Source organism: Nomia melanderi, chromosome 2, assembly GCF_051020985.1.
Source record: "Nomia melanderi isolate GNS246 chromosome 2, iyNomMela1, whole genome shotgun sequence".
NCBI lineage: Eukaryota > Metazoa > Arthropoda > Insecta > Hymenoptera > Halictidae > Nomia > Nomia melanderi.
Window position 1 is genome coordinate 28,718,261 of NC_135000.1, and position 16,068 is coordinate 28,734,328.

General features: G+C 43.1%; 1 protein-coding gene across 10 annotated transcripts in view; it reads right to left on the minus strand.

The window, feature by feature from the left end:
• Shal (potassium voltage-gated channel protein Shal) overlaps positions 1-16,068 on the minus strand; it is a 248,156-nt gene that overhangs the window by 83,463 nt on the left and 148,625 nt on the right. For all 10 annotated transcript variants that reach the window (XM_076364750.1, XM_076364741.1, XM_076364742.1 and 7 more), the window contains exon 3: positions 12,930-13,118. In XM_076364750.1, coding sequence (XP_076220865.1) covers positions 12,930-13,118 — 189 coding nt within the window. The remainder of the gene's footprint in view (positions 1-12,929; positions 13,119-16,068) is intronic.

Sequence of the window (16,068 nt, forward strand, 5' to 3'; positions counted from 1 at the left end):
ACGGATCAAATCAAATGACTGAAAGGCGCCTCTCGAGTGCAAAGGGTTAATATTTTATTAAAAAAATCAAGTTCATAAGCAAAATACGACCGAAATTTCCATAGCACGGAATGTGTTAACGTGTTAAAAATATTTCCTTAGAAAAATTCTCGTATCAAACTTCCCAGGAAAATAACCAAAGAACAACTACTCGAAACCGACAGAAAGCCGACAGGATTCTTAACGGATCACGGGCAGAGACAAGGCCGAAATAGGTTGGAAGTAAATTGAGGCGGCGCGACTTGCGAATTAAAACCGGCGGGCGCGTGTGCGCGGAAATTCACAGCCGGCCGGTAAGCGTGAAAACGACGCGGGGGAGGAAAGTCTGGCTGTTTGAATATCCGGCCGCCACGTATGCATTCGCCGTGGCGACGCGGCGCCACCGAAAAACGGTGACACGGCTGGCCTCTCGTGAATTTAATATCGTCCAGCTGGGAATAAACGTGCCGGAAAAGAGGGCAGGTGGCAAGAAAAAGAGCGGACACGCCGCGGCGGGCCGGGACAGAGACGGCGGTCCGTGGGAAAAGGAAAATTGAAACGAGACCGTGACCCAGGCCAGCCTCGACGAAAATTTTCCCTCTCGATCGATCGACGACGGACGGCCGTCCCTGCCTTCAGCGAATAAAACCGTCGGAACGAAACGCTTCTTCAATCAGAGCCGTCCGAGGAACTGAATTTTCACCGGCGATTTTCTCTGGGAAAGTCTTTAGAGGAACTAGACGTTCCCTCTGAGAGATAACTGCGCTTTTTCGGTATGGGGGAATTACTCTTCTTTCGGAGCTGCTCTCTATAAGAAAGCTACGTTTTAGGAGGCTAGCGTTTTACACGCGAAAGAGCTATTACCTTCCTCTAGTCTCCGTTTATAAGGATTTTTCTTTTAGAGGATAGGAAATCTTCTGTGTGTGGAATCTAGTGGTTTTTCTCGAAGGAGGGTACTTTGCTTTATTGGGAAGCTTGAAGTTTTTAGGCGCTGTGTGTTTTCTCCGCGAAAGTGCAACTGTCTCCGCGAGAGAGCTATTGAATAGGAAAGTTACTATATTCTTCTTTAAAAGATATGTAGTTTTGTGACAGGTGAATTAGGATTTCTCTATGTAAAAGATCCACTAATCTCCTTTCTTCTCACCTGGGAGAATCAGTGATTAGAGCCTGTGATCTAATCTATCTAACAATCTTCTTTATCAAGCTCATCATTATCTACTATAAATCATTCCTCTACCAAGTCCATTCTCATTTCAACAATTCACTACCTCAAACCTAGCATCTTTAAAGGTCTAACTCTTAAGCACAGTAGAAAAAAAGAACCTAACACACTTCTTTATCAAGCTCATCATTATCTACTATAAATCATTCCTCTGTCGAGTCCATTCTCATTTCAATAGTTCATTGCCTAAACCTAGCATCTTAAAAGCTCTAACTCTTGAACACAGTAGAAAAATAGACCTAACACTCTTCATCAAGCTCATCATTATCTACTATAAATCATTCCTCTACCAAGTCCATTCTCATTTCAACAATTCACTACCTCAAACCTAGCATCTTTAAAGGTCTAACTCTTGAACACAGAAAAATAGACCTAACACTCTTCTCTATCAAGCTCATTATTATCTACTATAAATCATTCCCCTACCAAGTCCACTCTCATTTCAATAGTTCACTATCTCAAACCTAGCGTCTTAAAAGCTCTAGCTCTTGAACACAGCAGCGAAATAAAAGAAACTAGCTTTACTCGCGGTAGTCTAGCTGCGCGCGAAGAGTGTAATAGGAGAAGAGGAGACAGGCGAAACGAGTAGTCCTCTCCGGCGAGCAAAAGCCCGCGAACGCCGGAGGATAAGGTGTTCCCGAGGCGAGGCGGACACGAGAGCCGCGAGAACACTTTCTTCCGCGACGGTTGCCTCCGCTGTGCCACGCGAATCGGAAAATCCGATGGGGCCGCGCTATTCTCGGCTCTCTTTAACGCCGTTTCCCAGCTATAATTAGTCCCCGGTATGACGTCTCGCCCCGACGACTACGATTCCGATGAGAGAGATTCGATCGAGGCCGACCACGACCCGGAAGAAATCAATACGCCGACACGAAGATAACCGATTGGCCGCGTCTGATACTCGCGGGCTGCGCAACCAACGCGGACGCGAACGCCCGCCGCCGGAGATTGTTCCGGAACACTTTTCACAGTCACGGGAAATAATTCTGATGCTTCGATATTGATTCGGTGGAGCTGTGGATCGTTCGACTACTGGAATCTTGAGGAATCTGGGATTGATCGGTGGAGGAACGCTTCGACTGCTGGGTAAACTGAATCTTCGAGCTTCGAAATGAATTGTTCGATGTTAGGATGTTCGTTTCTTAATTTAACTCGATAATTATCTGTACCCTGATAGTAATGTTTCGAGTTTAATTGATAACGTTTCACCATTCGTACTTCCTTTTCAAACTGCATTGAGAAAAGCTACTATGCTTTACCAAGAAACATTCTCAAAGATTATTATGGTTTCTCTTTGGGTTTTTGTTTGATGCTTGGATATTGATTCGAGGGAGCTGTGGATCGTTCAACTACTGAAATCTTGAGGAATCTAAGATTTATTGGTGGAGAAACGCTTTGATTGCTAGGTAAACGGAATCTTCGAGCTTTGAAATGAATTGTGCAATGTTAGGATTTTCAATTGTTGGGTGAAGGGAATGTTCGTTTCTTAATTCAACTCGATAATTATCTGTAGTCTGACAGTAATGTTTCGAGTTTTATTGATAACGTTTCACTATTCATAATATACTTCCTTTTCACACTGCATTGAGGAAAACTATTATACTCTACTGAAAATCATTCTCAAAGATTACTATGGTTTCCGTTTAGATTTTCGAAATTTCATTTTCAAAATGAATTACGCGATGTTAGGATGTTCGTTTATTGAGTGCAGGGGATGCCCGAGCTCCCAAGAATCTTTATTTCTGGTCACTTGGTCGAGAGCAACACGTTCTGTTCCATTTAAATGATAAAAAGAATATCGGGAAAGTGACTAAAGACGTGTAATGTTTTCTTAAACGACCCGATAGCACGGATTTTTGTCCGCGAGCCAAAGTATTCGGATTCTAAATGCGTAAACTGATTTACTTAATTGAAGCACGGCGCGTTAGGAAATAGCTGTGTTATTACTTCCTTCTGCGTTTTGCCAAGAACGGATTTGTACGTTTTGTTTCGAGTAAATGTGACACTGGTATTCCAACATGATTTTAACGATCGCGGTAAGTTAGTTCGGGATTGATAAATCCTCGAATCGTAAATACAAAGGAACATCGTATCAGTCAACGAGTCGGACGCCTAACGAATATTTCAAGCTGGATTTAACGAAACGTAAATCTTATTAATCCTTGCAGTGGAAATCCTCTGCTCACCTAGGAAATCATTGACAATAGAACATTTATAACGAAAACAATTTCAAAATAAACCATAAGACGAAACTGAATAAAACAAAACACTATAATGAACAAAGTCAGTGAACTACCTTCATTTCGCCAAACAAAGTATTATGCATAAAAATATAAAATAATATAGAAAGACTAATCAATTTCTTCATTAATCCAGTATTTAATTCGTCCATTTACCAAAGTACGAATTACTTAACACTAAAGTAATTAGGCGCCTCTCGAGTGCAAAGGGATAATATGACGCTCTATTTATTCAAGAATATCTGGGAGTCATTGAACTGTTACCTGTAAATGGTACAATCGTGACACTACAAATAAATATAGAAAAAATTATTAAAACAGGTAGAGGTTGCGTAATTTGGTTGTTGTATTTTGCTCTATGAAACCGTGCGGCATTCAACGTGTTAAGACTTCTTGTTATTTTTAAGTGTGATTTTAATATGATATTCGTTTTCGAAGGGTTAAACAGAGCATTACTTCAGATGGTCTTTTTGTTAGTCTTCGTGCGTTAGTTCTATTGAAGAAATTGGAAATTGTACGGAAGAAGGGTGTTCGAATGGAAAATGATTGGAGATGCGTCTTGAATTCTGTAATAACCTTTAAATGGTACAATCGTGACACTACAAATAAATATAGAAGAAATCGTTAAAACAGGTAGACGTCGCAATAATATAGAATGTCGAGTCTGACTCGACATAGGACTGCTAAGGGTTAATACGCCGAAAAGTGGCGAACGATCCTCAAAGAATTGGCAGTCGCCGTCAAGTGGAAGCAGACAGCCAAAGACAGGCAGGCCGGGTTAACAGGCGTCAGCCGCGCGTTCCAAGATCGCGCTATTCGGCTTCAACCGTCCATATCCGAGGCGAGGCCGCATTGAAACGGCCGCACAATACGCCAACTGGTAGGACGCCGTGCACGCAACTTTGTGCGAATAAAGTGCGCGCGTACGGTGTTATTGTGCAACGGCAGTTGGCAACGGTCGCGCTAAATTCCTGAGCCAACCTGATACCCGGAGCGCCGGGAAAGAGGAGCGCCGCACAATGGCCCGCTGGCTGTCAACCGAACAGAGACCCGGCTGTATCGCGAGTCGTCCCACGAATTCTTTCGGCCGCCTCGGCGAAAGCGCGTCCACGCGGACACGTCAAACCTGAATGAGACCTTGTCCGGCGCAAACAATGGGCCCACGCCCTGGCTATTGGCTTCCACTTCCGCGGGCTTTTACTTCTAAGAAAACAACAATGGGACAAAGAGCGTTCTTACGAGAGAAGATTCAAGGGCTTGGATTCTGTGGCGGTTTCAGTGGCAACGAGGCTCGTCTAATAAGATGATGGTAATTGAACTATTTTCTTCGATAATGTAGGATTTTCTTATTGGGATTTTATTTCTAAGAAAATGGTGAGACGAAGAGTATTCTTAGGACAGAAGATTCAAGGGCTTGGATTCTGTGGCAGTTTTTGTGGCAACGAGACTGGTTTGATAAGATGATGTTAATTGTACAATTTTGTTCAATAACCTAGGATTTTTTTATTGAGCTTTCACTACCAAAGAAACAACAATGAGCTAAAGGGCATTCTCAGAAGAGAAGATTCAAGGGCTTGGATTCTCTAGTAGTTTTAGTGGCAACGAGGCTGGTTTGATAAGATAATGTTAATTGTAAATTTTTTTCAATAACCTAGGATTTTCTTATTGGACTTTTACTACTAAAAAAACAATGAGACAAAGAGCATTCTTACGACAGAATATTCCAGGGCTTGGATTCTGTGGCAGTTTCAGTGACGAGACTTGTCCGATAAGAGATGATGTTAATTGTAAATTTTTTTAGATAGTGTTGGATTTTCTTATTGGGATTTGACTCCTAAGAAAACAATGAAACAAAGAGCATTCTTAGGAGAGAAGATTCAAGAACTTGGATTCTGTGAATATGGTAATTTCAATGGCAACGAGACTGGTCTGATAAGATGATGTTAATTGTAAATTTTGTTCAATAACCTAGGATTTTCTTATTGAGCTTATGATAGATTTAGATGGCTATGTTTTTTATTGAAGTAATTTCAGCGTTTGTAAGGATATTGTTTTATGCTGCGATGAGTTTTGAGAATGACGTTAGTGGTACGTTATTGTTGGAGTTAGGTGGAGTTAGTTTAATAAGATGTTTGTGTATTGATTGGAAAACTGGTGTTTTCGTTTTTGTTTACTACGCTGAAATAATAAATACTGAAGAGTTGAAAGAAGCGTGTGTTTGTTTTACCACCTCGGAATAAAGGAAAATATATAGAAAGAAATAACCCTATGAATTTCAGGAAGGGAATCGAATGTTTTGGAGAACGGCCAAGCATTCTTTGTCATTATTGAAATCAGACGGGATATTTTGCCGCGGATTCATGGACGTCGTAAAATGGTATTATTTTCCGTGACAGGGAAAACAGTAGTTACAATAACTTCTCTGTGGATCGGATCGATTTTCATTCGAGAATTAATTGAATCCACTTTGCGGAGAATTATCGAAGCGCATTGAATTAATGGAAGAATCTAGCAATGATCGATCGGAGTTCCGATAAGCCTTAAGTGTCTCGGTCCCGCGATCCCGTGACATTATCGTGTTCCATCATGGGAATACAGAAGCCATTTCGCAGTTCCATGGAATCAATAACATATCGGTTACCAATTAGCAGGGACACGTGTATCAAACGATCGGAGCTCCACCGCAATAAGACGAGGGAACGAGGCTTCGAGAAGAAATTTATTACAATTCTAGATCTTTCAGATCTTTTTCTTAAAACGAGCAATCGGACATTTATGAGGGAAGAACTGCAAATGAACAATCCGAAAGAAGAAAGAGGAAATTACTTTCTAAAGGAACAGTAGAAATTCCCAGATAAAGTCACGATTGAAAAATCCAACAGAAGGTAATTATTTTAGAAAGGAACAGTATAAATTCTCAGATAAAGTCACGATTGAAAAATCCTATAGAAGGAAGTTATTTTTGAAAGGAACAGTAGAAATTCTCAGATAAAAAATAACGACTAAGAAACTTGAAAGAAGAAGAAGGAAATTGTTTTCTAAAGGAACAGCAGAAATTCTCAGGTAAAAAATCACGATTGAAAGATCCAACAGAAGGTAATTATTTTCGAAAGGGAACAGTATAAATTCTTCGATAAAAAGTAACGACTAAGAAACTTGAAAGAAGAAGAAGGAAATTACTTTCTAAGGAAACAGTACAAATTCTCAGATAAAAAATCATGATTGAAAAATCCAACAGAAGATATTATTTTCGAAAGAAACAGTAGAAATTCTCAGATAAAAAATCACGATAGAAAAATCCGAAAGCAAGAACAGATTCCGAATTTTTCCAGAAGAAGCAATTAGAAGCTAGCAAATGGAAAGCAGCAATTGAAGAACACGAAGCAAGAAGAATAGTGAAGAACAAGTGACAGAGGCTGTGCCCCATCGTTCAGAGTTGTTCCAGAGTAATTAAACTGTTCCATGAAACATCTGACACGCGGTCCGCCGCGCTCGGATCCCGATTTAATCATTCCTGACGTCAAGCCGTGGAACCGGATCGCGGCCCGTCAAGTTTCCAGCTCGATCGAGCATTCTTCCCTCCCCCCGAATTTGCCGCAAGTTAGTTTAAATCGGAGCGAAACTTTCGGATCGGGCCCTCGTTGCGGATTCCTGCCGGCTTACGTTAATCAATCTCGCTCGAGTTCAACGATTACCGCAAACAGTCGCGACCGGAAGCTAGGGCAGAAGTCCCGATCGTATTCGTCGAAAATCGCGGATCTCGAGCTGGCCTGTCCATACTCTACTCGCGAGCAAATTAGGATTCCTCCGCTGCATTCCGGCTGTCGAGAAGGGAACCGAGCGACTGAACTGGATTTCAGCTGTTTGACTTCGGTGTCTTTCGATGGTGTCCCTGCACTCTGCTGGCAATGGTGATTGGAGATAGTTGAAAGTCTACTACAGTTTCCATCTGTTTCTTTAACCTTCGAAAGAATCAACTGTTTAAGAAATGATGGAATCGCTGTTAATCACTTACGTTATCACTCACGTATAGTAATCTATATGATATAATAATATATGTAATAAATAATCGTTAATCACTTACAGTGACTTATACCTCAATTACTTCTAAAGCTACCTGATTATAGTTTGAAGACAAAGTATTAATCTTTAATAGATATAACTTCTTCAATAGTTAATAATCTTTAATAGTTATAACTTCTTCAATAGTTAATAATATTTAATACTTATATTTTTAATAACTATAGTTTGAAGACTTAAAGTATTCAAGTTCCTCGATACTTCATAGCTTGAAGAATTAAAGTATTCAAGTTCCTCGATACTTTATAGCTCGAAGACTTAAAGTACTCAAGTTCCTCGATACTTCATACCTTTAAATTAGAGTGATTCGATATCAAGCTCGATACTTCAAACATTTCAAACCGATAAAACTCGAAGATAAAAGTAACTATCTTCGAGAAACCAACATTCCAATATCGATACTCGCGAAACAATAAATCAAATATGTTAGACTACCGATGGATGTACACGTCAGAATCCTCGAGAAGCTCGATAACCATTCAAAAACTCAGGCCTCCACTTCGTAATGATCGATCGGAAGATAGATGCTCGCGTTAAGCATTCGCGAGCGGCGCGCCACGACAAGATGGCCGAACGTCCGCAGGAAGCCGGCACGGTGACACGTGAACGTGCTCAAAAAGCATCAGAAAGCGGCAGGAAGTGGAACGACGCGGCCCCAAGGCGGTGTACGCGATTTTTCTTGACGACTCGACAAAGCCAGCCGGAATCGCATTCGTTTCTGGGTTAAGTACACCTGCCGCGGCGGGAAACTGCGGACAGAAGGACGAGGCGGCAGCCGTCAAACGAGCCGGTGTTCAAAAGGGACGAACGTGATTGGAAGCTGATAAGGGAGGAGCAGATGTCCGGGGTTGCGGGCCGGACGCGAAGAAATGAGAGAACAGCTTCGGAATTCCTCGAGTGCTCGCCGGATCCTGTCGGGAATAACTGATGCCTCTGGAATTAATATTTCCGTGGGAACATCTTGTTTCGTTCGATTAACCTCTCGCCATGCAATAACGCGCGAGTCTCGTGGTGAAGATTTTCACCGGTTAACCCTCTGCACTCGAGAGGTGACTCTCGGTCACCATTTGATTTGATATTACAAAATTACAAAGTGTTGTATACGTAGTATCTACAATTATTTAGCGTAGGTTAAAGTATTGTAGGATGGTTTGTCGTGCGTGCGTAAGGGCGACCAGGTCGTATTGCGACGGACCGGCGCCGGGATGTTTGGAAAATAGTGTGACTGCGTTTAGAAAATCTTGAGTGGCTGAAAGAATGCGAGGAAGAGTGTCTGGAACTGACCGACTGGACTGTGAGAAAAGCGTGCACGCGACTGCGTGAATTTTGACTAAGAAAGATGCGAGCGAGAAGGGTGCAAGGGTGAGAAAGACAGAGCGAATGGGGGTGTGTGTTAAAAGCGAGTGGGAATGCGTGCATGAGGACATTTTGGTGAGACAGCGGAAAACATTTTTGTGCGTGATGGAGAGTCGTGTGTTGGCCTTTGTGGTATTGAGTTGTATTTTTACGTGTTGTCCATATTGTTTCCTAATTCTCTTTTTACTGAAGATCACATTTTCAATGTCTAATAATAATAGTAGCCCCACTATAAACTTGGGGAGTGGTGACTAAGAGTGCAAAGGGTTAAATATCAGATTTTATGGTTTTCGCGTCAAATTAAATGGTGACAGAGTCGCCTTCCAAGTACAAAAGTTAATAATAAGCAAGTGATCAATGAATTATGTATAATTCTGACGAACTGCCGAAGTTCTGAATATATTATGAACGTTCTGTTTTTTGAATAGCAACGGAAGTTTCTTGAATCGGAAATATTCTGTTATTAGTGGTTATTACTGTTATAAAATATTCCCAGCGGTTGTCCGTGCGAACCTAAAACTAAAACCGCGCGAGATAATTGCAGGAATGTCATTAGCGAAATTCGAATGAAGTCTATACAGTAATGTATCAGGTTCCGACATGGCGAGCGGCGCGAGCTCCAATCGAGTGTCCCGGAATAGGACGGGTCAAACACGGTCTCACTTTCGTAAAAGGCGCAGTGCACTCTGTGAAACGGATCGGCCTGTCGTTTAATCGATGCATCCTTGACCGAGAACTTGCAATTAACACGATTTCCGTGGAAATTCAGGCTCGAGTGGCCACCGAGACGCGGCTTCAATTCACGAAACGCGGTGCTGACCTATTTATCAGAGCTTTCGACAGTCCTGTTTCGGATTTCGCGGGGTTTTAAACGGTCGACTTGGCAATGAAGATCGCCCCGCGGGAGGACCACGTTTCGCGTTCCCCAGCTAACCGATATCTCGACAATTCTAATCAATATCTCGAATCGATGCAAATCGTTCCGTCGAAGCTAACGAAACCTCTCTGCCCCCTACGCCGCCCCAATGAAATCAAATAACGATCGTTGGAAAACAATTCTAGAACCGAAATCCACTAGCACTCTACCTTCTAACAGGAAAGTATGTTGTACAACCATACAACCCAAAAATAAACATTCAATTCAGCAGCGAACGCAAAAACTTTCCACTAAACGTACCGGTACTCTGTATACCTAACTCTACCGTAACCAATCAAATAACCGGTGAAAATGAAGATAAACAAGTTTAACCATAAACCTTAGTGGAAACAGAAACAAAAGGAGAGACGAAAACTGCTTAAATCAGCAGTATAGGAATTCGAAGTTAAATAAACGAAAAAAAATGCAGAATGTTCAACCAAATTTTAACCCGTAGCACTCCACATAGTTCTGTGATATGTCAGCAACTCCTATCAATTTTGATAGTAGTCCTACTGAAAATTAACAATGTTATAACATTTCTTAGACCTTTAGTTCTCTTCTCAGTACAAACTTTGTATATTTGGAAGATCTAATAATCTTAAGGTAGTTTCCTTAAAATTCAATAAAATATTTAATATTAGAACTGGTGCAATATTGGAGCCTAAAGAGTTCAAAGGGTTAAAACTAATTATTTTAGTCTTATCGCCATACGTTCACTGTTAAGTCAACACGTTGAATACCATGGGGTCACCGTAGATACCCAATTAAATCGAATTACTATAGTTCATTCAATTGAAAGACTGACAACACTTCTATATTACAATGCTAGTGAACGCTGTGGGATTCAGCAAGACCAGCGTGCAATAATAATACAATTCAATGAAACGATTCAATATTATATTCTTCCCATTTTCTGCATTTTGCTCTATGAAACCGTACAGCGTTCAACGCGTTAACACTAGAACTACCGTATCAATAAAAATGACTGGTTTCAACGTTCTTATTTCGTAATTATTCATATCTTAAAATCATTGAATATTCGAAATGATCTTGAAAGTAAATAGTTTCACTTGAATACTATAATGAATGTCTGAAGAAGTCGATAACAACCGATTATTACAATGTTTATATGGATTACATATTAATCGTATTAAATGCTCGGCAGTTCTAGAACTAGTGTTAAGGCCAACCATCGAAAGACCGAGAAACCAAAAGCAACAACCCTCGATCGACATTAACCTCCCAGATCGCAAAGAACAAATACCGATCAACGATCTCGCAAACCAAACAGCGGTCCGCGCGGTCGAATAAAAACCGTCGCGAAGCCGGACAAACGAGTCCGTAATTCAGCGGAATCTCGCAAAATACAATGTAACCTTTCGACGGGCAGCATCGCTGAAAAGCGCAACCAAAAATCGGTGCCAGCGCCGGCGGATTTATAGCTCGAGGCGCGATCGCGCGTTCACCTATACACACACACATACACGCGCGCGCCGCGGTGCACCTGTCACAGGGACGCGCCGAGAGGGTTATTCTCTACGTGTGCGCGGCAGCTTTCTCTCGCGCCGGCTCTCTCTCGCTCGCTTTCTCTCCGGCTCGGTGGGTGGCGCACACGGCATCCCCTGCACGAGCGCCCGAGCTAAAATTAGACGCGAACAGAGGGGGTTTATTCAAATTACGCCGCAGCCCGCGCGCGAACCGACGACAGAGAGAGGAAGAGAGAGAGAGAGAGCTGCTGGCTCCTGGATTTTAAGCGGCGACGTTGCTTCTCGCCCGAGAATGAGCCGGGGCTCAGATAACATGACGTTTCCCAGAGTGACGCCGCGAAATTAAACGAGGCTCGCGCGCCGCTTAATGAACCGTGCGCCTCTTCGTCCACAAAGGAGGATTTCGCCGGCGAAACGGGGACACTTCTACGTTCGGCCGGTCCCGCTTTTGAATCTCGGTGCGCCGAGGAATCGATCGGGAAATTATGCTACAGCGGGGCTTGATCAGCCACCTTGTCCGTGTGCTTTTGGATCTGTGATTGTTGGCGATGCTAGAATTGATGTTGATTCGTACTGGAACCACGGGGAGATTTGAAATTGTTTGTTCCTGAATTGGTCTTGTAGAATTATTCCAGGGATATACATATATGTTTCGGAGGTCAGTGGGGTGAATTAGTGATTGATAAATTATAGTGTGAATCCATTGAATGCTCGATATATGTATTTAGAATTTTTAGCGGAGGTTAAGGTATTTTTAAGAGTGAATGTATGAACGAGTGTGAGTGGACAGGCTCGATTACTCAAGATCCACTCTTTCATTATCTATAATATAGTAACACTGTAATATAATATACAATTACCTACTTTCTGCGGAAAATTCTCTTAACGCATTGCGTACCGGCTAATTTTCAGAAAACTGAATTGTGATGGCAATTTTCAGTAAGGTCAACTTATACCACTATACATAGAGAAACTCAGATATCATATTGTTATGTAATATATTTTAAATAGATAATCAATTCGAATGAAATGTTATATTTTTATCATTTTAACACATTGCGTACCGATTAGTTTTCAGAAAACTGAATAGTGATGGCAATTTTCACTGAGGTCAACTAATATCAATAGAAAAACTCAGATATCATATTGTTATGTAATATACTTTAAATAGATAATCAATTCGAATGAAATTTTATATTTTTATCATTTTAACGCATTGCGTACCGGTTAATTTTCAGAAAACCGAATTTTAACCCTTTGCACTCGAAAGGTGACTCTCACCATTTGATTTGATACAGCAAAACTGTGAAGTTAAATATTTAGTAATTTAAATTAAACTTTAATATAGTAACACTATGTATGTACTCTTGAAGTTGATTGAAACGAAAATTTGAGAAGTCGATTCAACTGTTCGACGGTTCTAGTGTTAAGACAATGTCGAGCGTGATGAATAGGATTTGGTGAGAGGTAAGAGAAGTGGAAATTGATGGCTGTTTTGGGGAAGTAAGGTTGGAGGAATAAATCGATAGCTCTGTGGAGAGAAGCTTTCTTAGGGGGTTCGCTTGGTGTGCTTCCTGTCGGGGAAGGAATTTCGATCGAGTACTCACCGTGGTCTTCTCTAAACAACGAAGCAGATGATGATGCTGCAATTCGAAAATATCCTCCTCCTTGTAAGAGTCGTCCAGCTGGAGGCCGCTCTCCTGCGCGGCCAGGCGGGCTTCGGCCGCCTTCTTTTTGCTGACGAACGCCGCTCCACTCGACGCTTTGGCAATCCTGATGCGCGCTAATCTGGCTTTCTGCAACACACGGGAATAACAATCGCAATTATTATTGGTTCAACGTCAACAAGTATCCTTAAACTACGTCCTTATGCTACTACGACCTATTGACCCGTGTCAGCCTCTAAACGCTAGAGTCGCTCTGTCAGACATTTTTATAAAAATGACTGCAGTGCTAAGGGTTGATCATTGAAATTAACAGTAGGTTTACGGAACGCGTCGATTTGACGCAGATTGAATTTTATAAACATTATTTGGTAAATGTTTCAGTCGGTTTTCGTTGATCCAATTACACGAATATGAATCCTGATTGTCTATTTTTAGGTCTACAGTTTCCAAAATCTAAACGAACGAATATCAACTTCCCCAGGAACAATAGAACAAACTGTACTACGTTTAAGGGTACTATGTTTTCGATTATGTTTCATCGCAATTCATAATTCGCCAGCGGTCAAAGACTGCAATACTCAATAGTGAATTTGTTCAATTTACAAAATTTCAGAACTGCGATCGCAAACAGGTGAAAAACTTCGACAACGAGCTTCCATTCGCTTTCCAGCGACCCACGTCACGATTGCTCCCGTCAGTCCCCCGGGAATTGTTCTTAGACTATGCATGTCGCGCAAGGGAAACCAATTCGACGCACGTTGAACATTCTGCATCAGGCGGGGCGAATGCGTCGTCCACGCGGAAAAGTTCCGCGGTACACGAAACTCGATTCAAGGAACAATAGTTCGAGGCGCGGAAAAGTCCCGTGGAAGTTTCTCGCGTCGGAGGAGCCCGGGAGGAAGGGCCGAGTGAAAGCGATGCGCGAAGGAGGGACCGCGTGTCTTTCCAGGCGGCGGGGAATTGTCACCCCATTGTCGCGCGCATTTCCGCTGGAAATCCGCGAGAACTGCCAGCGACGGGAACGAGGAGGCAGGACGCGTTGAGAAAGAGAAACAGAGAGAGAGAGAGAGAAAGGGAGAAGATACTTCGCGTCGAGGAAGAGACAAGGAGATGCAAAAAGAGGAAAAGACAGTGCAAAGGAAAAAGAAAACACGTCATATCGAGACAGAGAGAGAGAGAGAGAGAGAAAGGTACTTTGCGTCAAGGAAGGGAAATGGAGATGGAAAAGTGGAAAAGATAGAGAGTGCAAAGGAAAAAGAAAACACGTCATATCGAGAAAGAGAGAGAGAGAGACGAAGAGAGAGAGAGACAGAGAGAGAGAGAGAAAAGTAGAAGATACTTCGCGTCAAGGAAAGGAAATGGAGATGGAAAAGTGGAAAAGATAAAGAGTGCAAAGGAAAAAGAAGACAAATCACATCGAGAGCGAGAAAGAGGGAGAAAGGGTTAGAAGAACGAAGGAAAGAAGAAGAGTTAAAAAAGGAGAAAGAGTTAAAAGGCGATAGAAAGATAGGGAAACAACAAAGACGGAGGGAGTAAGAGCAAGAGATAGGAAACGAGAAAGACGGAGCTCCCCTCGCGCGACGGAAACGCGAATTCTCGCGGAAGAAGTCATTAGACTAACAACGACGCATTGTCTGCTTGTTTCTCCTTGTTCCCTCCGCCCGGAGGCCCGGCTCCCGTCGTCCCGCATCCCCCCCGCAGCCGCGCCCGGTCAATTAAGCTTTTAGCAGCGATTTTCCGCGGGAAATTACCGCGCGCCATTCAGACGCCGCGAACACGCGACGCCGAATCGGCGTTCGAAGCGAGTCCAGGCTCGTTTCCGGGGCGATTACGCCCCCCGAGAACCCACCGGATTTTCCCTCCTCTCCCCGCGGACCGTTGTTTCGCGTCGACGTAACGGGAGCGGGGGCGGCGGGCGCGTCGCCGATACGAAACGAGTTGCCTCGCTTTTCCAGCTCCGACGCGGAAAGGTAAACGGCGAATCGAATGTTTGCCGGCTAAACGATTGTTTACCGCGACCCGGAAACGGCCGGCCGACGCGGCGCGCCGGTGTTTCCATTGAAACAATGCCCGCGGGCGACGGATTCGACTACCGTCGAAGTTTCGTTCGAGCGAAACTTTCGGGATGATTTAAAAGCCACCGCCTTGTTCCCCGACGCCGGCGAAGTTTCGAGGGAGCCGAGATTGCGAGCAACTGTCACGGCCACGAGAATGAATTCGTCGGTTCGCGAAAGACTGAGGGCGGACCTGCACGTATAGCTGGAATCCTGCGGCACGAATTTGTTTCCGGTGACACGGGGACCGGCCTGTTTGTCAGCCGACGCCGCCGCAGTGCGCGCAACGAGACGCGATGATAATTCAACGAAGCGGGATGAAGAGAGACCCTACCCGACGACGCGTCGCAACTTTTCTCCGTGGCACGTCAAGAAGCTTCTCTCTCCTCTGCCATTGTCTCGCGGGAACGGCGAAGACGCCGCCGCGTAATTGTGAAATAACGCAGGATAAAGCTGTTCGTTAAGGGAACTTTACGTCTGAGCTCGACTTTCCGGCGGGAAAGTCTACGGACGAATTTCCTCTGCGACGCGGCTCCTTTTAGTAGCGCGTTTGGATTTAAGAGTGGAAGGGAAATATCCTGTGTTACGCGCTTGACTTACTTTTCCTTGGGAAAACATCTTTTGCGCCGGTACTTTGAATGCGGAGGATTTTTTGTCACTGTGAGTGCGTTTCATTTTGGGGAGTGGTTTCGCGGATTATTTGAGTTCGTCGGAGAGATTTAGTTGTGCTCTATTTGCCTGAGAGTACTCGAGAGTACTTTCGCCCGAGGATTTCTCATTCTCGCGGGCTATTCCTGTTTTCTTGGTGAATGCTTGTGATAAGTATCTCCTTCGGATTTTAGATACTTTGGTTAATATCTGATTTAATTACTTTCTCGGTAGTTGCTGATTTTATGCATACTCGAGATGACTTTTCCTATGTAATTCCAAGTATCTGATCGGATCCTACGGAAAATCTGAATACTAAGCAGGAAAATCCAATACAATACCATATCCCAAGTTATACATAATAAATATTTGATTTC